The sequence below is a fragment of the Haliotis cracherodii genome, unplaced genomic scaffold, assembly GCF_022045235.1.
Source record: "Haliotis cracherodii isolate W230 unplaced genomic scaffold, xgHalCrac1.p SCAF_9, whole genome shotgun sequence".
Taxonomy (NCBI): Eukaryota; Metazoa; Mollusca; class Gastropoda; order Lepetellida; family Haliotidae; genus Haliotis; species Haliotis cracherodii.
In genome coordinates this window covers 10,952,845-10,979,327 of record NW_027266343.1, presented here as the reverse complement: position 1 = coordinate 10,979,327, position 26,483 = coordinate 10,952,845, and the positions used below count along the sequence as shown (strand labels likewise).

Below are 26,483 nucleotides of genomic sequence, written 5' to 3'. Positions count from 1 at the left end.
GTTTTAGTGCAATAAATATGTTAATTAAATATGATGTTTTTATATTTTTGTCTATGACACTTCTATGTTAACACTTTTAATGTGGAAAAAGTACAAGAAAAAATGGTTCATTTCCGTGTGAACTTGCCCTTTAAGATTTGACTATATCACACACCACCAAGCCTGTATACAGAGTGACCATATCACACACAAGCAAGCCTGTATATAGAGTATGTACATGGCACAGTAGACAGAAGGCTGGACAGCACACCTGAGGTAATGGTACAGTCGTCTGGTGTACAACAGCTAATGAAGACAAAAGCTCATCCACTGGTTTGAAGTACTTCATGAATAAGAGATCCATCTGTAAGTTAGTCGTGCTGTAGGTAGTATCATCCATCCGGGTCGGACCCTTCGATACTAGACACGGTGGTATACAAGACAGTATAGTTGACCATCTCTGTGATGACTCAGACAGTGTTAGCTTATTGCATAAATATATGATGGTAGGGCTCGAACAATCTACTGCCTCATGACAAGTTTCTGACACACTTCGTTTCTCATGATTAATATCTGCCAGAAGGTTCACAACAAGAAACAGGAGCATTGTAAAAGTTCACTTCCGAGGACTGATCACAGCAATGCCAATCATCCAAGTGTCTTGACAACCTCTATAAGGAACAATGCTACCCATCCAGGCATCTTGATAACCTCTATAAGGAGCAATGCCACTAATCCAGGCATTTTGATAGCCTCTATAAGGTGCAATGCCACTAATCCAGGCATCTTGATAACCTCTATAAGGAGCAATGCCACCCATCCAGGCATCTTGATAACCTCTAAAAGGAGCAATGCAACACATCCAGGCGTCTTGATAACCTCTATAAGGAGCAATGCCACACATGTAGGCATCTTGATAACCTCTATAAGGAGCAATGCCACCCATCCAGTTGTCTTGATAACCTCTATTAGGAGCAATGCTACCCATCCAGGCATCTTGATAACCTCTTTAAGGAGCAATGCAACACATCCAGGCATCTTGACAACCTCTATAAGGAGCAATGCCACACATGTAGGTGTCTTGATAACCTCTATAAGAAGTAATGCCACACATCTAGGTGTCTTGATAACCTCTATAAGTAGCAATGCAACACATCCAGGCATCTTGACAACCTCTATAAGGAGCAATGCAACACATGTAGGTATCTTGATAACCTCTCTAAGGAGCAATGCCACACATGTAGGTGTCTTGATAACCTCTATAAGAAGCAATGCCACACATCCAGGTGTCTTGATAACCTCTATAAGTAGCAATGCAACACATCCAGGCATCTTGACAACCTCTATAAGGAGCAATGCCACACATGTAGGTGTCTTGATAACCTCTATAAGAAGCAATGCCACACATCCAGGTGTCTTGATAACCTCTAGAAGTAGCAATGCAACACATCCAGGCATCTTGACAACCTCTATAAGGAGCAATGCCACACATGTAGGTATCTTGATAACCTCTATAAGGAGCAATGCCACACATGTACGTGTCTTGATAACCTCTATAAGGAGCAATGCTACCCATCCAGGCATCTTGATAACCTCTATAAGGAGCAATACAACACATGTAGGCATCTTGATAACCTCTATAAGGAGCAATGCCACACATGTAGGTGTCTTGATAACCTCTATAAGGAGCAATGCAACCCATCCAGGCATCTTGATAACCTCTATAAGAAGCAATGCCACACATGTAGGTATCTTGATAACCTCTCTAAGGAGCAATGCCACCCATCCAGGCATCTTGATAACCTCTATAAGGAGCAATGCAACACATCCAGGCATCTTGACAACCTCTTTAAGTAGCAATGCCACACATGTAGGTGTCTTGATAACCTCTATAAGGAGCAATGCCACACATCCAGGCATCTTGATAACCTCTATAAGGAGCAATGCAACACATCCAGGCATCTTGATAACCTCTATAAGGAGCAATGCCACACATGTAGGCATCTTGATAACCTCTATAAGGAGCAATGCTACCCATCCAGGTGTCTTGATAACCTCTATAAGGAGCAATGCAACACATCCAGGCGTCTTGATAACCTCTATAAGGAGCAATGCAACACATGTAGGTGTCTTGATAACCTCTATAAGAAGCAATGCCACACATGTAGGTGTCTTGATAACCTCTACAAGGAGCAATGCCCCTTATCCAGGCATCTTGATAACCTCTATAAGTAGCAATGCCACACATGTAGGTGTCTTGATAACCTCTATAAGGAGCAATGCCACACATGTAGGTATCTTGATAACCTCTATAAGGAGCAATGCCACCCATCCAGGCATCTTGATAACCTCTATAAGGAGCAATGCAACACATCCAGGCATCTTGATAACCTCTATAAGAAGCAATGCCACACATGTAGGTGTCTTGATTACCTCTATAAGGAGCAATGCAACACATCCAGGCATCTTGATAACCTCTATAAGGAGCAATGCAACACATGTAGGTATCTTGATAACCTCTATAAGGAGCAATGCCACACATGTAGGTGTCTTGAGATCTGTATATACATACAGAGCAATGCCATGCATCAAGGTGTCTTGACCACCCAGTTGATGTATATTGACCTCCCTGCTGCAATAAACTCTATCAAGCTGATGTGGAGCCGTCTCATTGCTTGTACCTTATACTTCACATGGTACACTGGAACAAGCTTTTCATGGTCCCTATGTCTGTTGCTAACTCACAATGCATACATTCATTCCACATGGTACAACCTTGCAAAGTGCTGGCACCAGTGTCTGCCAATCAACTTGTTACATGACATATGGTAATTATGATCAAGTGTACACGCTACACATGGTACAACCTTGTTATGATACTGGCTCCAGTGTCTGATGGAGCCTGATACAACCCACATCCATTCCTATGGTACACAGGTACATGGTATATGATACATGATACAACTTGGTTGATGGAACAGACACTCACTGAACATAACGGGCTCACATGACACTGTTGTGATAGAAACTGTGGTCCTCAGGAGCATTTCCACTCCCTAACTCCCTGATTAAGTCCAACACTGTTACTCTTGAGAGGAATACACACATTGTCAACCGATCCTGATAATTTCCACAAGTAATCAAACCAAAGGAACACACACTTGAGGAAACCTAGAAGTTGTGGTCAAATGTACATGGTGAAAATGGACATTCCAAGTCACATCACAAGGGCATTATCCCCCCAGGATTCTGAGTCCCTCACACACAGACCAACTAATGATGACAAGACTGGGAGTCCTGAAGCTGCTGCTTGTGTTGATGTCAGAGTTGGACCGAGGAGAGAGACTCAACCATTACTTCCTTGATATGATCCACACAGAGTATTCCACACCAAGATCATTTCAGCATTATCAACTGGCCAGTCACAAGACACACCTCAGGAGAAACATGCTTGGAGAAACATCCAGTCAGTGATGACAGAGTACAAGACACACCTCAGGAGAATCCTACTTGGAGACACATCCAGTCAGTGATGACAGAGTACAAGACACATCTCAGGAGAATCCTACTTGGAGACACATCCAGTCAGTGATGACAGAGTACAAGACACACCTCAGGAGAATTCTACTTGGAGACACATCCAGTCAGTGATGACAGAGTACAAGACACACCTCAGGAGAATTCTACTTGGAGACACATCCAGTCAGTGATGACAGAGTACAAGACACACCTCAGGAGAATTCTACATGGAGACACATCCAGTCAGTGATGGCAGGTTCTGTGAGGGAGAATGGATTTACACAGCTTTAGCAATAGTCCAGCAGTATCACCAGGACCCATGCTTGGAATCAAACTCAGCATGACGAGTGGACACTTTAACCACAAGGCTACCCAACCTTTCCAGTCAACGATGAAGTAGAACACAACAGATGATTCCAACATGCCACACTTCTCACAAGCCATCTCTCCTACAGTGCAAGCAAGACCATAACTGATCCCACAATGTGAGACCTGTCTGTCTGCCACACTTCTCACCAAGCATCTCTCCTACAGAGCAAGCAAGACCATAGCTGATCCCACCATGTGAGACTTGCTGTCTGCCACACTTCTCACCGACCATCTCTCCTACAGTGCAAGCAAGTCCATAGCTGCCCATCTATGTCCCATCCTGGGTAAGCAGTAATTCATATAATTGCCTTATAATTTTCATGAACTTTCCATAAAATGCAATGATGACTCCACTAGGGCAATGTTCAGTGGCAAACCATTCTGGTTGAAAATTCTACACAACGTGTCAGTTCGAACATCCAAGCCTCTAGGCCATATTGGGTAGAAAAGCAGATACATACTCGGATGTTCCTGAAGAACCAGACACATCACATGATGGGACACACAAACTCTTGGCTGGACATGTCTGAAACGTCCACACTGTCTTCTCATGCAACACCTCCATGTAGACACACTCCACACAATGTTTCACCTCCACATGGAGCAGGTCCAAAGTAGATATGGCTGAAGAGGATGATAATGAACTCCTTTGGTGTCGATTCCAGACTATATATGACTGACTGAGTGATTAAGTACTTCCAACAGTGTGTGATCTATGTGTGATATGACAGCCCTCCTCCATACGGCAGCACCCTGTGGTTTGATTACATCTCTCTGCAACATACGAGTGTTTACATCTTTACCTCCAGTATTACTAGCAATCATGTATCAAAAATTGCAAGGAATGTTGGAAAGCATTAAAAATATCCATGTTAACATATTTTGTATAGTGAGTGAGTATTGTTTTACGCCGCTTTAGCAATATTCCTGCAATATCACATCGAGGGACACCAGAAATGGGCTTCACACATTGTACCCATGTCGGGAATCCAACCCAGCTCTTCGATGCGATGGGAAAATGCTTTAACAACTAGGCTACCCACCCCTATTTTGTATAGAGAGTGAGTGAGTGAGTTGGGTTTAATACCGCTTTGAGCAGTTTTCCAGTTATATCATGGCATGTCAGCTTAATGTGGGAGTAAAGACCGAAGTGATGCAGGACGGATACATATTTCACAGAATTCAAGACGATAAAACAGCATGAAGACGAAGATTATGATCAACAGTTAATCATTGGTTGTGAACATATAGTTTATCGTTACGATCCACTTGCCAATATCACATGTAAAGCTTAAATAAGTGGAAGAGAAATACACACACCAAAAACATGTCCAGAATGTTTGTTCCTGTGAGTTATAATCAATGGATTGATTCCTCCCTAATTGTATACAAGAGATGGAGAAACCACAGACATAATGTTATGCCTGACAGAGTTGCCTCCCTTCCCTAGTCAAATAAATTGTGTCCTTGCCTGTGGTATTACATGTTCTTCAGTTTCAACAGTGCTCAGTGCTACTAGTTGTTTGTAACCCATTCTGCCCAGATTTCAGTACAATCTCTTCGATCATCACCATACATGATCGTTATCTTTACATGCTTCATAGAAGCTAGTCAATTGTCATCTAAATTGGGTAAAGGTCTTGTAATTTAATTTACTTTTTAATCAGATATTTTGCAGAAATGCTGCCATGGGGAACAAGCACATCATTTTTGACAATCAATATTACCAATCAGTGTTTCAAATAAAGCATGGACATCAGAACCCAAATGTTACTGTGACCAAGTTAAGTTTTAAGTATTTGTACATATTAGTTACTGTTAGATATTTTCATCTTCCCGAGGCAAGTGAGTTAACTGACTGTAAAAGTCCAGTTTCCATCCTTGCCGAACTAGGCTGGTATTATGGAGTTACATTTTGGCTGGACTACTAGTCTATGCATAGTCCAATCAAAATCGCGAAATGGAAATCCGGTTCGTAAAGTATCATGCATAGTTCGGTCGACTGCAGGATTTGCAAAGCATGTGCACCACTAACTCGTTGTCAACAAATATTTTCTATATCTTTTCATGTTTTTAATCAAGGTGCTCACGTGATTTGATGCACTTCGCGATGTAAGACTCGTTTGACACAATATAGATCTTGATTATCGATCAGATCGTCTTGACTGGGCGCCACTGTTTTGTTTGAAGCAAATGCTAGTGATACGAGAGGTGGAATCTGATTGGTCCATAGGAGAGGCATAGAAAGGACATTACTCGTAACATCCACTGGTGGCGCTACGATCGAGCCCAGGAATTCCAACTCACTTGCCTCGGGAAGATGGATATTTTAGATGTTTCATTTCAGCTTTTAACTTTACATAATGTACACTACAAACCCTTAGTTAGAGTTATACAAGCCCTCAATACAATAAGCCTTGCCCTATTGTATTTCTTAAAACGTGTTAGATTAATGCATCAGTGTATAATTAAACTATAGCTGGTGGTTAATGTAAAGTCTGTATTTCAACCATCAGTACAGATGGTTGTATGTGGAATATAATTCATTTAAATCTAAACTGTATCATATAGCATCAATACAATATGTTATCTAGTTAAATACTCTATTACCAGTATAAACTTTACTGAACTAAATTATTATTTTAACCAGTGGTAGAAACTAACATTTTAGTTCACTACTACTTATAATGATAACATATAGCAAAACCCTTAAAATGTCACATTTCTACCTGTCCTTATGATACCTTAGCCATTGGGCAGTTTTGTAAGGACTACAGGACTAGTGCCAGTTTTTAAAGCTGATAACCATTTCCTAAACCTTTAACTGTATAAATGCGGTATGGAATAACATGTTGTTTTATATGGCCATTATTAGTAATAGTATTGTCAAGGTTTATTTCAACTTCTTATAGAATGACGTGACCTTAACCAACCCTTGAACGTGACTCATCGTCACACAGTGAGAGAGAGAGAGAGAGAGAGAAAGAGAGAGAGAGAGATTCACATAGTGTTCACAAATGGTAATTTTATATAGTTATTCAGAAATAGTTTACAACCTTATTTAACCTACCGTATTCGACATAATAAGTGCCCTCGGTGATATTTGCTAATGTATTGGCTAGTGAACAATCCCAATTAGCACTCCTTCCGATTTATCAATGTACACAAGACTTATTTATTTGCGTATAATACGCACTCGTGTGTTATATGCATTCATAATTATGGGCAATTAAATTCTGGAAAAAGGTAGCTGTCGCATATAAACAGTTCAGATTGTCAGCATAAACCACGAAATTTATCTTTCAACTCTGTTTTTTCCACCAAAATAATATTCTAATAAGAGCACACTATTTCTAATTTTGAAAGCGCCCTGGGCGCTTATTACGTCAAATACGGTATTTAACCTATTTAAGAATTTATTCATGCTGGTGCTTATGTGCTAGACCCCTGACCCCTAACAAGTCAGGCATGGGCAGGTACAGACCTCTGAGACGTCATGGACACAGCTACTCGACGCCAACTTTGGATATCAGCTCATCACAAATTGCTGTCAATTCCTGATTTTCCTTCACCTGTAATAAAGATGGATTTAAACAAATTACCGTATTTTATACACGAAACTGTCACAGCACATTAGAACAACTCAATTTCTAGATAACCAAGCAAATGTACTTGTGACATATTCTTTCACACCCATTACCTTTCAAGAATGTTGTTGCGTTAACATCTCACAGACCTCACTGAACAAAAAGTAAACGTAATATGTTGATGTGTGAGTGAGTGAGTTGGGGTCAACTCTGCAGTATTCCAGTTATATCACGGTGTGTCAGCTTAATGTGGGAGTCCGAAGTGATGCAGGTCTTACACATTTACCGCTTCGGTGAAACCCACGAGCACAGGTATGGCGCTGACTAATCGGTCATGCCTAAGTGATGCAACACAGAGTATTGCGGTGCCTTAGATGGCTGGGCCCCTAAAATGTCAATAAAGTTATTGTTTTCACGAAGAGCTGAGACAGTTTTACTTGAAACTTTTCTGTGAGGGGGAAAGTGTGGCCAAGGTTATCTGAGATATGTGTCAACTCCGGTGTCAGGAATGTCTTCAGCTCCCAACTATGTAACCTATTTGCCTTCTTTTTGTTTAATTATATCACAACACATGCAACGTTTTACAGAAGACAACTTCTCACTCTCCATGTCAACATATGTTTCTGAATGTCCCACCTTTTGTTCTAAGCTCTTTTCCAGACTTGATATCTGCAGTTCGGCCTTCTTGAGACCGGCCTGTAGCCGCGCCATCTCCGACATGTGGCCCTTCCTTTCCTTCTCGATCTCCACGTTAGCACTGCAAGACAACAACCAGTCAGTCAAGGAGTTTCGATAAGTCATGGTGTACGTGTCAGCACTATGGAAGTAGGTCAACAGTTAATCACCTTTTTGGAGCCACTAACACAAGCATTGTTCTGACATACCAAAGATCATAATCATTGTAATGTGGCCATTCCAACCCATGACCATCTACTCGACACTCTTCAAGCAAAGAAAAGATAGAGAAGGGACACAACTCTGCATGCAGTAGACAGCTAAAGGACATAACTCTGCATCCACTAGATGACAAATCTGCATGTGGAAACAGCGAAGGGACACTTCCACTTGCAGTTGACAGCTAAGGGACATAACTCTGCATGCAGTAGACTGATGGGACAACTCTGTATGCAGTTGACAGTGAAGGGACACAACTCTGCATGCAGTAGACTGATGGGACAACTCTGTATGCAGTTGACATTGAGGGGACACAACTCTGCATGCAGTAGACTGGTGGGACAACTCTGTATGCATTTGACAGTGAAGGACACAACTCTGCATGCAGTATACTGATGGGACAACTCTGTATGCAGTTGACAGTGAAGGGACACAACTCTGCATGCAGTAGACTGATGGGACAACTCTGTATGCAGTTGACATTGAGGGGACACAACTCTGCATGCAGTAGACTGGTGGGACAACTCTGTATGCATTTGACAGTGAAGGGACACAACTCTGCATGCAGTAGACTCATAGCCATTTGTTGGATAACATGTAAAAAGGGTATTTTGTTCAACTATTGAAAATTGCTAACAACCCGTGCACACATGGAAGATGTCTACTTCTGGGCAATGAACAGCCGGGTCAGATTATATTATTTGGACTGGTCTATAACATGCTAAAGTAAATCCTCACTATGTAATCCTCACATGAAATCATGATGAGATGTCTAATGAGAACAAGTCAGAAACCAGGAGCACACAATAATGCATTAACATTCGCTGATAATTCAATCATGAAAGCAAGTACAATGACATGGCAAAGATCCCCAAAATACTTACTGGTCCAACTTCTCTTCAGCTTGCTGTTTTAACAACTGTAACTTTTGTTCTGACTTTTTCAACTTTGCTTGATAATCTGACACACACTTTTTCAAAACCTCTTCATTCTGTAAACAAATTCAGTAAAGCCAAGTCACAACCTGCTATTCAGCACATCAAAACTGACAGCAAAACCTATGCTTGTTGTTACCAGACCAGATAACATGTTGCCAGTAGAATTTTCTAGACTAATAAAAAAAAAGTAACAAAAGGGTTAACATAAGAATAGTACTGTTTAATGTTAGTCCTTAGAAAATAACAATGAACTGGTGGACTGTCAACTTAAAACTTTAACTCCTGACCATTGGGTTTGCTATATTTCAAAACTGACCGTCCATCGGCAAAATAGACCATGTCGGACTGACTTGGAGGCGGGTTTTTAGACACTGTTAGTAATAAAACCTATCTTCTACTGACATAATTAGTCTCAGAAGTGGCAGCATTTCAGTCCAGTTTTCAACAATGGCTTTATCAATTTGGAAGTTTGTTAACTCAAGATTATCTTAATCAGTATGAACATGCATGGTTCCTACCTGTTTGAATCCCTCCACAACCCCTTTCGTCTTCTCGTAGCGCTGATGCAGGTTGGAGAAGGCCGTCTCCACGGAGTGAAGGTCATCAAGCACCTGCTCCTTCTCCCGCACGATGTCCTGCAGCGACTGCTGCGATGCGTTGCACGTCTTCTCCTTCTCCGCTGTAAGATACATGAAACATATAGACACATATGAAGACACATGTACACCCGTATACAGCCCGCACATGTGTATGTGTATATGACACATACATAACACATGTACACATACATTTAACACACATTTACAAGCATCTATACTACAAGGATGACACATGTACACTAGGGCTGTTACAATTCACTCGCATATTCGGTGAATCGAACCGTATCCATTCATGAATTGAATTTCGTTATTCATGGCCACTAGAATCGAATATTTATGAATATGCAATCATGTGCATTTACATACCCTGTACCTAAAAATATCCATAAGAACATATTATATGCATAGATGTCTTCAAAAGACAACACTCTCATAATATTTAATTTGACAGTATTGTGGTCACTGGTCATTGTTGCATTTGTGCAGGTACTAGTTCCTGGATAAGTGCAGTATATAAATGTATAATATATTAATAATTAACAAACCATGTCAGATAATTTATGTTGTTATTGTTTCACTGAATATAACAAATAATACATCAACTGCTGACTTGTTATTGTATTCGTGAATTGCTATTCGTATTCGTTACCCTATCTTCTTGATAAGAATCGTATATTCGTCTCATCGTGTATTCGTTGCAGCCCTAATGTACACTACAAGTATTAATCAAATACACCTACATACATGTGAATGAGTGAGTATGGTTTTACGCTGCTTTTTGGAATATACCAGCAATATCACGGCGGGGGACACCAGAAACGGGCTTCACTCATTGTACCCATGTGGGGAAACTAGTATGATCATTTACATCTGAAGAGAGTCTGTCGGATTAACATATCACTAACAACCATACCAGAACTTCTCAATCCCTTACTCAAAGTCAATCTTACTTAACCTTCAACTTACCTTGCAGTTGGGAAATTGTCTTTTCAAATTCAGAAACAATTGCTCTGTAACAGAACAAAATAAGCTTATAGTCACATGAAACATCTTAATTACCATCCACTATGGAATATAGCAACCACCTGCACTGCTGCCACAACAGCACAACACTGGGCCGGAAGATTCATTCATCAGGGTACTGGCAGTGGTCACAGACAAGCGATATGCATGGGGACAAGTTTCAAAATGTCCATATGTGTAAATAACATGTCAGCATTAGAAATAACACTAGTTCGAAAGTCCTTGCCAAACTGCCCAATAGTTTTGCTATATGTCCTCATTATAAGGACTAATGGATTAAACCTGTTAGTTTCTATTGCTACATGATGTTATATTCTACAAGGATTTGTATCAGGTGGATCCTCCTTGTTGTGTCCTCAAACATGTGGAGTGAGAAATGGGTATTTTAGCAATATATGGAGGCCAGTAAAAGCAAAGCAAGCCAGTTGTTGACAGCATTAGCAACAATCCCATCAGTTGGTTTGGTTGGTTTGTTGTTTAACGCCGCACTCAGCAATATTCCAGCTATATGACGGCGGTCTATATAATCGAGTCTGGACAAGACAATCCAGTGACTAAAGTCGGGATTGTTGGGATCGATGACATGCATCAACCAAGTCAGCGAGCCAGACCACCCGATCCCATTAGTCGCCTTTTACGAGAAGCATAGTCACCTTTTACGGCAAGCAGGGGTTGCTGAGGACCTATTCTACCATCAGTGTGGGAACGAGAACTAAATCTTCCGTGTCACACATCGTAACAACCCATTCCTCAATTCTCACACCCAACATGGAGGGACCACCCAATCCTCAAGTCTTAAACCAAACACCAAAGGATCAACTCTCTCCTCCCTTACAAGAGATAGTCAACATGTCCCAAGTGTTTCCCTGCACCACCTACTTCATTTCCTCATTGGTCTGCTTGAGTCCACGGTTATTTTCCTCGACGTAGCCCATCTTCTTTTCTCGGTCGCCCAGCTTCTTGCTCCACTCTTTCTCCTTCTGCAGCAGCTGGGCCTGGAAACTCAACTCCAGGTCCTGCTTCATCTTGTTCCAGTCGGTCTGCGAGTACTTCAGCACCTACACAACAACACTCAGTTAACTCCCTTGATACACCTGCAGAACACTCAGTTACCTCCCTTGATCCACAACTTGTCACTGGTCAAGTCTGACAGAACTGCCTGCACAGTCTGTACAGTCATACACAATCCATGAGCCCTATCTTGTTCCTTGTAAACATAATATCTGATGAGAGCACAAGCCTATTACCCATTTCTATCAAAAACATAGTTTACAATTACTGTCTAGCTCAGATCAAGTCTAATTTTGCTGTCTTTCACATATGAAGTGTGCAGTAAATGAGAATTCTGGATTACTTGACATAGTTCCATGGATAGATTGGTTGGTTGGTTTGTTGTTTAATGCCTCAGTCAGCAATATTCCAGCTATGTGACGGCGGTCTGTAAAGTATCCATGGATAGAGGTGAGGTGAGGTGAAATGGGGTTTAACATTGTGTCCAAGATCATTGCACTTATATAGCGATGTGCATGCATGCACGTGTGTACGTGTAGCTGCTTGTACTAGTTCAGACTGATGCCGATTTATAGTGCTAGCCCACCGAGATACCATGCCACAGTTTAACATGAATACCTGACTCAGACACAGTATACTGACTCCGAGCTGGCCAGTCCTTGTTTTAGCCCCTTAATGCCAGACAGGATAACAACAAGTACCCTCTTCTAACATCTTCTGGTATGACGCGTCTGGGGATCAAACCCCGTACCTTCCGCTCTCCAGGCGGACGCTCTACCACCAGACCACAGAGGCCCCCATGGACAGAGAATGTAGACTAGATGACTAGCATCAAATTGACAGATCTGTGCTGACTTGTAGTGAATAAGGAAATCAACTATCAGCCAGTGACACAAAATCTTCCCAATCAAGGACGATCTGATGCTGCTGATGCATGCCCTACCTGGATGCCCCTTCATCAACAGCAGGTTCAACCGTTTCTACTGATCACTTACAACCCCAACACAATGGCACAGTCAGCTCACATCCAGTCTAACATACATACATATACTGGTGTAAGCTGCTGACTGCCTTGTCAGTGTCAGGCATAACTAGAATCAAGGCTATTTCTTGCATAATTATCACTGATTGACTGTCTAATGATGCAAAACATGCATGCAGTAATTATGCAAAGTAAATGGTATAAGTATAATAGGAACATACTTGTGACATCAATCGAAATATCTTATACTACTTTCCCTTTGACTGATGAGAGTATCCAGACTTGTCTGTCCAAACAGGAAGTGTAAACTGAGAGACTTAGTTACTTTCCTGTGTAAATCACTGGAGAAGCCGGAAAAGTACTATTTCTTTGAAGCAAACTTCATTATAATGAGTGTTCTGAATTTTTGCATGATAAACATGCTGACATTTTGTCTCAAATAATCTAGTCTTGCAAATCTCCATTGATGATGATGATGATGATGATGATGATTATAATAATAATGATGATGATGATGTACAATAGCCTTTGCTAAACGATATATAGGATATATATATGTGTCATACACACCAGTGTTTACATCTCAGACACACAAGTATTTATATGTGTCATATACGGGACGTATTAATAAACATTGTGATATTGCTACAACTTACAATAATACTATATGTCCCTAACAGTAGAGGAGAAAAGTGTGTGTTTTAAACAAGTCCTCCACTCCCATGCAGACTAATCTAAAGCAAACAATGCATAAAGAAAGCATAAGAAAAAAAAAGGAAAAAAAATAAAGAGCAAGCAAATGCACAATATAAACTGTTTAAAATAAAATGCATAATATGAAAAATAGAATTACATAATCAAACAGATGGAGTACTCATAACTATTGCTCTAACATTTATCACGGCTGAGGACAGAAGGTTGCACAGCAGGTGGCAGGTTTGGCTTAACAACGTAACACAAGTAAATGTAGTTCCACCGACAACAGTCTACAACAAAAGTCTATAGACTCCATACAAATGCAAAAACAACAATTTTCATGGAGAGTGTGTGCTTCATCCAAACCACACGTCCTGAAACACAAGTGGGAAAAACCAAAATTGAAATGAATTAGTGGGATGCAGGTACTAGTGACGGGGAGGTAGGGGCGGGCTACCTACAGGACACACCCACCTAGCTACAGGACACACCCACCTAGCTACAGGACACACCCACCTAGCTACATCATTCTCAACACATGGGAGGGGGAGACATACAAATTCACTGGCTTCGAAGTACATTTGTTTGTTTGGTGTTTTATGATGCTGCATATTCCAGGGTGGGTATAACAGGGTGGTCTGTAAATCACTGAGTCTGGTGTTTTACTGACATATTACTGGCATATTACAGGTGTAGTACCAGCGTATTACCAGTATATTACCAGTATATTACCAGTATATTACTGATACATTACTTATACATTACTGGTACATCACAGGTGTAATGCCGGTGTATTACTGACATATTACTGACCTATTACCAGTGTATTACCAGTGTATTACTGATATATTACTGATATATTACTGATATATTACAAGTGTAGTACCAGTGTATTACCCACCTATTAACAGTGTATTACCAGTGTATTACCGACCTATATTACCAGTGTATTACTGATATATTACTGATATATTACTGATATATTACAGGTGTAGTACCAGTGTATTACCCACCTATTAACAGTGTATTACCAGTGTATTACCGACCTATATTACCAGTGTATTACCAGTCTATTACTGATATATTACTGGTATATAACAGGTGTATTTCCGGTGTAATACAGATGTATTACCGACCTATTACTAGTGTATTACTAATATATTACTGGTATATTACAGGTATATTACAGGTGTAGTACCGGTGTATTACCGACCTATTACCAGTCTATTACTGGTATATTATTCTGAGCCACGAGGCACGGGTGGCCCAACCTTCAAGATGCTGCAATTCCCTGTGCAGACTTGCATCCCTTGCAAACCTATCATTGTGGGTTAAACCCAACTCACTCACTCACTCAGTCTGTGTCAAAAACTTTTGAGTCTACTGGCTCAAATCCGTCACTTGACAATAATTGCTGGTATATAACCGGTATATTACTGGTACATAACTGGCATACCACTGATATATTATTGGTATATCAATGATATATTACTGGTACAGAAAGATTTATTCTGTTTTGTATCCTCAATGTTCATGTCTTGAGTACAATCACATGTCTGATTATAATGTCAGATTATTTGCAATACATCACATCAGGGCTCACAGAAGATACTCCCATGTGCCATCCCACAAAGTCTTCAAGATTTGTCCAAAAAGAAGTTTTAATATTAGCAAAAGCAACAAAACCACAATTCCACTATTTCTGCACACATCAAGCAGCACCATGTTATACGGCTACACACAAAAATACAAGGACAGACTTTCACGATAACTTTACACATGCTCACCATTCCATATCTATGTTTACAACCAATAATTTTTTTATAATCCTCTTTCAATTTGTTTAATAGCAACTGAAAGGTGATAACACTAAGACATATTACCTCATCTTAAGAAAACGTAAACTTTCTGGAAAACAACTTCGAGTTTATTCCACTAACCAAAAGTTGTTGTCCAGAAAGTTGTACATTTTCTTGATTACTAACCAATGCCAATGAAACATTTACCTCACCTTGTTTATATGAACACAAAAAAGCCACATGTCTTCAATATGTAGACTGAATTCCCAAACCCTTATAAAACTAGTTGTCAACAAACACAATGCAATTAAGTTAGTGGTCATTCAATGTTTCAGCTGCAAGCCAGTGTATCTGTGCTGCCTGGGTGCTTGCCTTCCCTCGGTGACCCTCCCCCACACACTACCACCTAGACACAGGGACAACATCGGCGGTGAGGGGCGGCGCCATCAACAACAACCACAACAACACAAGACAGGAAGTGAAACAACCGCATTACCTGGACACTCTCAGTTTTGCCCTTAAAGCCGGCGGGGAAACAAAAGAGATAGGTTAGTTCATGTGGTTCGGGAGTCATGTCTGGCGATGATGCAGAAGCGTGTCTAAATCCGAAATTACAAACATCTGCGGCCCAAAAAAATCGAAATAAAGAGTTTCACAGTACGACCAGATTAGTCTTAATATATTTGTGAATTTGATTTAATGTCATATGTCTCAAATTTGAATCACCAAACACTCATGTTGGGTATTTGACATAAGTCTTCAACAATTGATGACACTATTATATGTGCACTTTATGGTTATAACCCAATTTATTTTTATTTTCAATTATTGTTTAAGGCAAAACTAAAGACTTATGTCACATATTTCCTACATATGATATAACACAAAAATGTAGGCACCCAAAATAAATCCTGTTAAAAAAATAATACAACAGTCCATCAAAAGGGTTTGACAATCTTGTCCCATATGATCTTACTATTCAAATGATATCTTGTCATAAGTATGTAAAGCAGGATCTTGTTATTTCCATCATTTTAATTTACACATCAATCAGCATTATTCTTGTCAGTGGATTAATGATTTAAGCAAAATAAGGAAAAAAATATAATTTCATGTTTTAAAAAAATCATCAGGGATTTTCTAGAGGACGTAAGTTGACAGTGAGTTTCCCTATCATGCAACAACAGACAAATCATGGACAAATGAATATACTTCATATGATGCTATAATCATATACATTCAAGTGGAATTTAGGAAACGATGCTTGTACAGTAGTGTATAGAGGATGGGCAGTATGTTGGTTTCCCAGACACAAGACTTGCATATCAGACTGAGAGTGACAGACATCAGGCTCATTCTATGCAAACAATAATTACCTAATGTTCATATTTGATGAATTACAAGGACAAGTATAAAAAACCCAATTAGACTTGCCAATTGAACAATCTAAGTGTAAAAGCCAGATTTAAAAATATGACAAAATAATATATATTACGGTATATATTTCCACAAGCAGATATGAAGTTAAATTTAAGACAAAGCATCTGCATGCATGCTTCTTTTCCCATAATATTTAAGCAGAAAAGTAAAGCAGTAATCCAAAGATTTATCGCATAAAATTTCACGTTATGACAAAGCCTATCAGTGTTACAAAGACAGGAATGGTCTGTCCTCAAAGTTGGTGTAAAACCCTGTCACATGACTGTCACCTGACTGTCACCTGACTGTTAGCTCACCTGCACCAGCTGGACCACGGCCTCCTTGGTGGAGTCCCCCATGGACTGGTTCATGTCCGCTAACCCGCTGTCACTCTGTGAAGGGAGAACAGAAGCTGGTTAGTCCAAACAACACCGTGTACAGGAACCATGACAGTTAACACATTTCAAGATGATATGGGAGATGAGTTTACAGGACAAATGGAGTCGAGGAATGAGGGAGTGAGTGAGTTTGGTCTTAATATCACTTTGGGCAGTTTTCCAGTCATATCACAGCTTGACGTTGACCGAAAGCCCAAAGTGATGCAGGTCTCAGACATTGACCACTTTGGTGAAACGGGTATAGTGCTGACAAACCTAGAAACATAATCAGGGCAAACCAGGATTTGATTTGTCTGTTTTTTAACTCTGCACTCTCTTCAATATTCCAGCCATATGGCAGTGGTCTATAAATAATGGAGTCTGGACCAGACAATGCTGTGATTGATAACATGAGCATAGATCCACGCAATTGGAATACGATGACATGCATCAACCAAGTCTGTGAGCCTGACCACCTGATCCCGTCAGTCGCCTTTTATGGCAAGAATGGGTTGCAAAAGACCTATTCTACCACGGATCTTCATGGATCTTCATGGGTCAAATCAGAATTCAAACCAACAATCATAGGTTTCCAGCATGGCCAAGGGAATCAACTCTGCACAGAGAGTTGAGGTGCCCCGAGACAACAGGGCAAGTTGTACCCCAAATAACAACAGCAGCTGTACTTGATGCAATACATGACCCCTGACACTCGCCATGTTGACGAGCTGTATTTAGTTAACCTTGGGAATTACACTGAAATAGTGTCTGACAAAAAGCCTCGATGCTGCATTCCAAAGTTAGATACCTCTTTCCACAGCTGTTTGAATACAAAACAATCTCATTAAAATCAGATCTTACATCTCGCTACTGCTAAACAAAGATTTGAGGACATCCCATTACGGGTCACGTCAGAATGACCTTTCATCCAACCAATCACACCGTCTTACGAGATCCTGAAAGTGACAGTGGGAATGTGTTTTCTAATTATGCAACCTCGAAATATTTAACAGAGGGTATTCCAAACCACAGTTATGGGTTTTATGATTATATCCAATCTAGGCCATCTATAAGCCATTCTAGAATGTTGTTTTGGTCAGTTTTAACTTTTGTAATCGAGAATACGTCAAAATATGTTTTGAAGCATAGGCACCAGTTTGAAACTAGTGCCGTAAAGCTCAAGAAAGCTGCCTTCTGATTGGCTAATGTCGATTTCTTGTCAGTCATTTCATAGGTCGGTCAATGTCCATGAAAGGTCCATCTTACGTGGCCCGTAATGGGATGTCCTCAGATCTTTCGTTAGCGGTAGCGAAAACTAAGATCTGATTTTAATGAAATTGAATACAAATACACAGAAAGTGCTACCAGTGAGTGAGTGAGCAATTATTGCTTAAAGCCACATCAGCAATCTTGGAACGTTATACCAAAAAAACCATTGATATTGTGTGTATCTCCACTGTGGGTTGTTATTGAGTATTTGGTATTCAGACTCGGGATGACTTCACCTCATCTTGATTACACTTATAACACTTGTCATCAGTGATGCAGAAGTCACGGGGAGGGAAATGTGTCGGAGATTTCAGGAGTAGGATCCGATAGTCTGATGAAGTGGAGGAGGGCCTGAAGTAACGTCATCCAGGTGGAACACGTGCAATGTACACGGTACACTGCATCAAACTGTGCCTAGAGTTCTAGCAGCATGTACTTGGCTGAGAGTGAATATTGTCAGTGTTTGAGGACATAACTGAGTCTAGACAAACCAGAGCTAGACAGCACAATCCATGTCATTGGGGTACCATGAAACACATGCACACTGTATCTCATTCCACAAACAATCCTAGTGCTACGGCTGTTGTAAGTCTAAGTTAAAGTATGGGAGTTACAAGTCTTTGATAACGCAGAATCAAGTGACCACACAAACAGTGTACCGTAAGTGAATGGTATCTTATCTGTATCTCCACTGCTTATCCAAAATCAAATCCAACGCTGGTTGATCGAACATGCATCAGCCCCCGTAATCAGGGTTACAATTTGAGGAGAGTTTTACCTGACATCTCACGATATGATACATATCACGATACCGACAGACCATATCACGATACCGACATACCATACCACTGGTATCATGATGCTCCATACAAATAGTAAGAAATGAAGAAATCCCTGCAATACAAATCTTAAACCTCTGCATACAACCTTTTTTCTCTTGGAGGACTTTTTGAAATCAAACTTAAGACTAAATGCAGCGGGCGCGTGCACAGTTACCACTACATCCCCGTGCTCTGCCATGGTTACAGGTGTTGCTATGCTACCTCTGTCGTTATGCCATTGGTTCTTATTCTGTTTATAGCGTATCGCAATCTCACAAAATGATGATAAAAGTATCTTCTGTAACTACGTACCGATGACATCATAGGTATCGGTGAATCATTACAGCCCTAGTTACAATGATATACAATACTGGAATTGTTGCTCTCTCCGAATATCATGTGACAAGGGTCACGCTAAAGGACAAAATGGCTCCTGTCAAACACATAGTCGAGTGATCTAGATACACACATGTACCGATAGTTATATATATCATAGTGATATATTGATAAGTATAGTCTACAATCCCGATTACCAGGTGGTCACTGATAGAATGGGAGTCAATCCTCGTGCGAAAGGGGTTGCGTTGCCCTGTTGCCCTGTGCCACGTGACACCTGGTCAGGTTTCAGCACTGTAATATTGATATCCTCTACATGCTGAATTGCAAAATGACACATACTACTGACAAGATGTGTTATTAATTCAAACATTTAACGAGAGTTAATCCAGCAGCAGGCATATTGATTAGTGTACACACATTCATACGAAGGTTATAGGGTTAACCATACCAGGGCCCACTTGCACAAAGCGATCTTAGTACTAAGATGATCGTAACTCCAATACTTTAACATAGGCTTACAATAGTCTTAGCGCTAAGATCACTTTGTGTAAGTGGGCCCAGATGCCAACAAAACATACAAACAAGGGGAACAATCACACAGCTAACTCTACGAACTAAACAAGCCGATTAGCATGGGCCAGGCTGCATGGGAAGGACTGTCCCGATGTCACAGAAGCTGATGGCGGTGGTTCACACACGATGGGCGACCATGCTGCAGTACTAGGCATGCTGGGTAAACCATTACGCACATCATTATCTAGATTCATTTGTGTGTCCCCGCTGTGCGGTAGCAAATCGCCTGCATCTGCTTCATCAGCGTGGCACCATGGGAAGGCGTCTAGAGAATCTTGGGACAGTCCCGGGTTTGAGTCCTCTATTTCTGTGTAGTTGTGGATCTGCTCCACCCATGAGTCACCCATGGCAACGGGGAGTGAGGATGCATCGTGGAACTGAAGCTCGGGCACTCTCGTTCCAAAACCAAACTGGAGGGGCCCAATTAGTGAAAATGAATATTTGTCTCAAGTGCATCTTCATCCCAAGAAATCTTGGTAATGCCAATGAAGGCTACAGATATAGAGATTTACACATGGCTCGGAAACTCACTCGGAAAGTAGTCAATCATTTTTTCGGTCCAAAACTCAAATATTTACATCAATATTACAGCATGGAAAATACCAAAACAAATTCCAAACCAAAAACATTCCTAAAATGGTTAAAAAATTACTTGACACAAAAAGAGTTTATTAATGAATTAACCAAAGTCCAAAATATCCCTCAATAGCCAATAAACCTCTGATTCTTAGCCCAAGATATGAAATGACAGTTAGTACCAACAGGACAACTTGCAAGTTGACATAAGCGCAAGAGCTGGTATATACAGGACTATGTACAGAGTAGCCTCCCCTTGCTCACCTTCCCCGGACTACACTTGAGGATGTTGTCTACATTGTTGGTGTGAGTGGTCTCCCCTGCCGCTCCGTCCAACTGTTCCGCCAACACACGGGCCGCGGGATGTTTCTTCACCTGTCTGTTGCCAGTCTTCCCTGATGCAGGGGGAGTATTCAAGGACATAAGATCATCCTCACTGAAAAGATAAATTCATTCATTAAAGCCGAGTAACATTCTTCATGCTACTTTTATTCTAACCAGTTGTAGAATTAGAGGACCAGGTTCTGGCAAATTGGGCATCTCGGTAAGTTTGAATCAAGTCTTTCAAACCTGGGTCTAGACCAACCCACAGCTCCTCAAGTGAGATAGTTACCAGTTTTGGGAAGTGGGTGGAGTTAATATAGTACTGGCAATTATCAGAGCAAAGATATTCATATTGCTAATAGTAGTGTATATTTGCAAGCCAACACACAGAAAAAAAGAACGTCTTTTGACATCTAAGGCCCTTTGCAGCATCAGTAGGCCTGTAACTATGTTATGTAGGTATTTTTCATTGATCAATAATTCAAAACACCAAGTGAACTGAAGTGCCTGTTCTTTGGACAAAATGTGAATTGGTCTGGAGTTTGTTGTGTGAGGAAATATGTACCTGATACTATGACTCAACTTCAGTAACGATTACAGCATCCTAGCACGTCCAGTGATAAGCAAAAACATTGCTACTGGAAATACTTAGTCAACTCCCACAGGATGTCTTCAATCTCCTCTAATCTGACATCACATTTTTACACTATACAGTACATAATCAGATATATAGGATTTCTCTGCAGGGAAAACAACTTCAATTTCTTCCCATTTGTGCAAAGTATGAGTGAATGAACCGAGTTTTACTCTGCAATATTCCAGCTGTATAATGTTGGGGACATCAGACATGCACCCTCTGTACCCATGCAGAGTTTCCGGTGGCTGTCGGTCACCAGTCACTGACCGATAACATTTTAATTTGACAGACAGTTTGTTTCAGTAGTCAGACTTTTGACAGATAGAAATGCTAAACAAGTGTCACATGTGTCATAATTTCGTAAATTTAAAGTAAATAGTAAGGATTAGTCCTACTTACAGTATTGAGTAAATAACACTGCACAGCCATCAAAAGTCATGATTGAAATTGTGAGCAGTGTGTTGTTGCATCATACTTTCTGTATCATAAGGAAACGATGTCAGTAGCTATTATGACTCAGTCATGTGCTTTTCTTCTCTCGAAGTTGAAAGACCAGATCGTACAAATTCATCCGATCATGAACGGTATTGCATTGATTTGTTATCGCTCATCTTTTTTAACTTTCAGACTTAGTGACTACTGCCACTGACTTTTTACATTTCCAGGGTCCGAGTCATTGACCTATACAGGTTTTTGTGTCAAAATCAGTACCATGTGGGAAATGAACCCAGCGTTCAGCGAGAGCAGTCAACACTTTAACAACTGGACCACCTGGACAGTTCTTGATCAAATACAATCATATGAGAACAATATTCAAGATAAAAACTTCTACAGGCTTGAAGATACATCTGAGAAGTGGTGTGACATCCTACTATTTTCCCTGCAAGTGAGATACTATTCACACAACATGAACATCACACAGCCACTATAACAGTTCACCACAAAACAGAAGTCCGTCTCACATTCCCTGGATCAGATTCTTTCCCTTCCACCCAGCCTTTACTGTAATGCTATTGCTTTGAATGAAGCAAGACTAGATTTTTCACAGGATTATAATCTTCCATCTCAGTCATTGCCTCCTTTTCAATTTAAATGTTGTTGCTTGTTACTATAAATATAATATATTTTCAGAGACTAAGGGTTAGTCTGAAGGACAGCATCCCTTTGGTTTACCTGATGAGGAGTGTGATGACAGACATAGTTACAAGTCGTGCTGTCGGAGACGATGCCAGTCACAAGGAGCTACTATACCAGTCCTGTAGAGCGGTCGGTCAGTGTGCCGGTGTCTGACCCAGTGACAGTGGTCAGTGACAGGCTGGTCATGTGACACAGCCGGAGCCTGGGGCTTACATAACTCAGTGCTTCATTCAGGCAGTTCATGCAGAAAATGTTAGGTAACTTAGATATTACCAGTCATGGCCTCATGGACACCCAAGAAATATGTTATAATCAGGTGATCTTCTATTTTATGTGCTTTATCTGAAGGTTTCAAATACTGTTTATTTGCCAGTTAATATTTCCTTAAAGAGGAGTGAGTGAGTATGGTTTTACGCCGCTTTTAGCAATATTCCAGCAATATCACGACGAGAACACCAGAAATGGGCTTCACACAGTGTACCCATGTCGGGAATCAAACCCGGGTCCTAGGCGTGACTTGCGAACGCTTTAACCACTAGACTACCCAACCTCCCCTATTTCATTAATGAGGAAATAATGTGACTTCAAATCTTAACTTTACTTTAAGCAATACTGAAGCAATTTACAGCACAAACACCAAGAATGGACTTTACAAATGATTATAACCCACAGGGGAATTGAACGGTGGTGAACACATTAACCACTAGGCTACCCGCACACTTCAGAACTATAGAGGGTTAATATTCTGGCATTAGACTAATATTTAGTATCTGAAAAGAAAAGTAATATATGATTTGGTTAATATTTTATAATATATAATTTTTTACAACAGGTAGGTGCCCAGAGATTCACTTCTTAAAATGAAGACATCTAGACTTGCTGAAATACTATAGACACATTGAAACTGTCTCGATACTTATGTTTCAGGGTCTGAGGCTATCCTGGTATATTAATAATGGTCAGTGGGCCTGACTAATTGGGCTGGCTTGGCTGTCAGACTTGAGGAGTTAGTGACCAGTCCAGCAGAGCCACCACCCAGTGTTGGCAGTGGACCGTGACAATCTGGACATGACTGAAGGCTGATTACATCGCTAACCTCCATCACAGATATAGCTGGAATATTTCATAACTAACTAATTAGGAAGTTGAACTGATACTGAGACTGTAGACTTGAACCGATGTTCATAAAGAAGTTGAACTGATACAGCGACACTGTTAGCTTGAACTGATGTTCATTGAGAAGGTGATCTGATACAGCGACACTGCTAGTTTGAACTGATGTTCATTGAGAAGTGATCTGATACTCAGACACTGTTAGCTTGAACTGATGTTCACTGAGAAGTGAACTGATACAGCGACACTGTTAGCTTGAACTGATGTTCATTGAGAAGGTGATCTGATACAGCGACACTGCTAGTTTGAACTGATGTTCAATGAGAAGTGATCTGATACTCAGACACTGTTAGCTTGAACTGATGTTCATTGAGAAGGTGATCTGATACAGCGACACTGCTAGTTTGAACTGATGTTCATTGAGAAGTGATCTGATACTCAGACACTGTTAGCTTGAACTGATGTTCATTGAGAAGTGATCTGATACTCAGACACTGTTAGCTTGAACTGATGTTCAATGAGAAGTGATCTGATACAGCGACACTGCTAGTTTGAACTGATGTTCATTAAGAAGGTGATCTGATACTCAGACACTGTAAACTTGATACTATGATTAATCGTTCATTGCATGGTGACTGTAAAGTTGCTGGCATTTAAATTATTAAAATGATATTGCATTTCTTTTACATTTCATTTTACCATGACAACAGCCATTATTGTAAGACAACTTCATGGAAAAAAACTTTTACATTCAAAACAAACTAAAAGAGAGAAACAGATAGTTGAAAATTGTGAAAAATAATTAAAGATGATTGATTTTCCACATTCATCACCATCATCACAACCCAAGCTTATTGCACTTGTTATTTATGACTGCCCAGAGCACTGTGTCAGGGTAGAGGAGAGAACTTGACACCCTGAACTGAGACAAGCATCAAAATTGATTTCTACTCAACACTCAACAGGCTCAATTAATTTTCTCCAGAAAAGGCCATTTCAATATTGCCATATTTCTCTATCTGAAGCTGCTTGCTACTAGCAGACTTACGCTAAAATATATAATCTTGATAGAAACTGAGAGCTACATCCAAATTGAAAAGGAGCTCCAGTGAGATGGGATATTCCTGAAAATGCCCAAAATCTAGACTTGCTTTTGTTAGGACTATAGCATTACAGTAAGAGCTGGATGGTAGGGAAAATAATATGGTTGAGGGACCGTGAGACAGACTGAAGCTACACGCTGTGCCAGTGGATGTGACTTCAGCCGCAAGGAGAGGAATAACCGTGCTGGCGAGATAATATTAAAGTCCCCAGTCAAGATGAAAAGAACTTTCAGTCAGAATTTCCTTGTACGAATATACCAGACATATACTAGTTTCAGCAACACAAGCACAAGACATATGACTGCCATTACCTTATAATACCTTTATTTAGACCCAGAAATAAAGTTAATAATCTTATTTGAAAATATAAATCTACAAAATAAAATCCAAATGGAGCCCAGAACGCAGCTTCATTGCTGAGGCTATCTAGACTTGCAAAATGATTTTAGACTTGAGTAGATTCTTTTTATAAATGCATTTTCTTGGGTCTGGGAGACAATTGTAGGTGTCTAAATTCACCAAAGTAAGAATGCATCACATATGTACATCTGACACTGCAACACAGGACATGCCTACCTAGATCAATTCATTTATTAATCATGTTATTTCTTTATAAATTTTCAAAAATTATCAGTTTAAAATTTTGCAATAACCCTTTTTGACAACCATTCAGGCCAGCACATCCTTAATGCAGAAATTTAAAAAACAATATGCCAAATCTGATTGGGTATCATTTCAAGACTGATTCCTGGTTTGAAAAAGTGATAAGTGAATAATGATTGCTTATTTATGTTTGATCCTGAATTTAGAACAGGAAATTATAATTTAATAGTTCATTCTTTGTCAGTATCCTTCATGTAAATAAGACTGCCTCCGTGGTCTAGTGGTAGAGCGTACGCCCTGAGAGCAGTCCAAGGTCTGGGGTTCGATCACCGGCCACATCATACCAAAAGACATTAAAAGATGGTACATGTTGTCACCCACCTGGTGCTTGGCATTAAGGTGCTAAATTAATGTGTGGTTGGTTCGGAGTCAGTATACTGTGTCTGAAAGGGGTTTTCACGTCAAACTGCATCATGGTATCTCAGTGGGCTGGCACTATAAAATTGGCATTAATCCTGACTATTACAAGCAGTCACACACACACATCAGTATATTAGTCGCACATCAGTATATATAGGTACAATAGTCCTCACCTCATGTAGATAACAAGAATTAAATTAGCAAAAATAGCAAATGATATCTGTGTTGTCATGATAGTGTTCAACATAAAGGAGAACCACGGGGATCCTTAAGTTTTGCTCCCTTAATATTATTAGAATCAAGTTACCCCCTTAATTCTAGACCCATGAAGATTCCGGGCTAGAATAGGTCTTCAGCAACCCATGCTTGCCGTAAA

The 26,483-nt window shown here is 40.2% G+C and overlaps 1 protein-coding gene across 4 annotated transcripts in view; it reads right to left on the bottom strand.

Annotated features, from left to right (window-relative positions):
• Window positions 1–2,063: 2,063 nt before the first annotated feature.
• LOC139452509 (transforming acidic coiled-coil-containing protein 1-like) overlaps window positions 2,064–26,483 on the bottom strand; it is an 87,964-nt gene continuing 63,544 nt past the window's right edge. The window contains exons 8-19 of one of the 4 annotated variants that reach the window (XR_011652375.1): window positions 21,035–21,206; window positions 20,371–20,604; window positions 17,133–17,207; window positions 15,893–15,913; window positions 11,788–11,966; window positions 10,852–10,895; window positions 9,805–9,965; window positions 9,233–9,339; window positions 8,091–8,211; window positions 7,352–7,439; window positions 2,329–4,641; window positions 2,253–2,286 (exon numbers count right to left, since the gene is read on the bottom strand). Coding sequence is in view for 3 of the 4 variants with exons in the window: in XM_071234013.1 (XP_071090114.1) it covers window positions 7,374–7,439; window positions 8,091–8,211; window positions 9,233–9,339; window positions 9,805–9,965; window positions 10,852–10,895; window positions 11,788–11,966; window positions 15,893–15,913; window positions 17,133–17,207; window positions 20,371–20,604; window positions 21,035–21,206 (1,180 nt within the window). In the remaining variant the exon portion in view is untranslated. Of the gene's footprint in view, window positions 4,642–7,351; window positions 7,440–8,090; window positions 8,212–9,232; window positions 9,340–9,804; window positions 9,966–10,851; window positions 10,896–11,787; window positions 11,967–15,892; window positions 15,914–17,132; window positions 17,208–20,370; window positions 20,605–21,034; window positions 21,207–26,483 lie in introns of all 4 variants that reach the window. The other 3 variants (XM_071234013.1, XM_071234014.1, XM_071234016.1) reach the window with 3 other exon arrangements.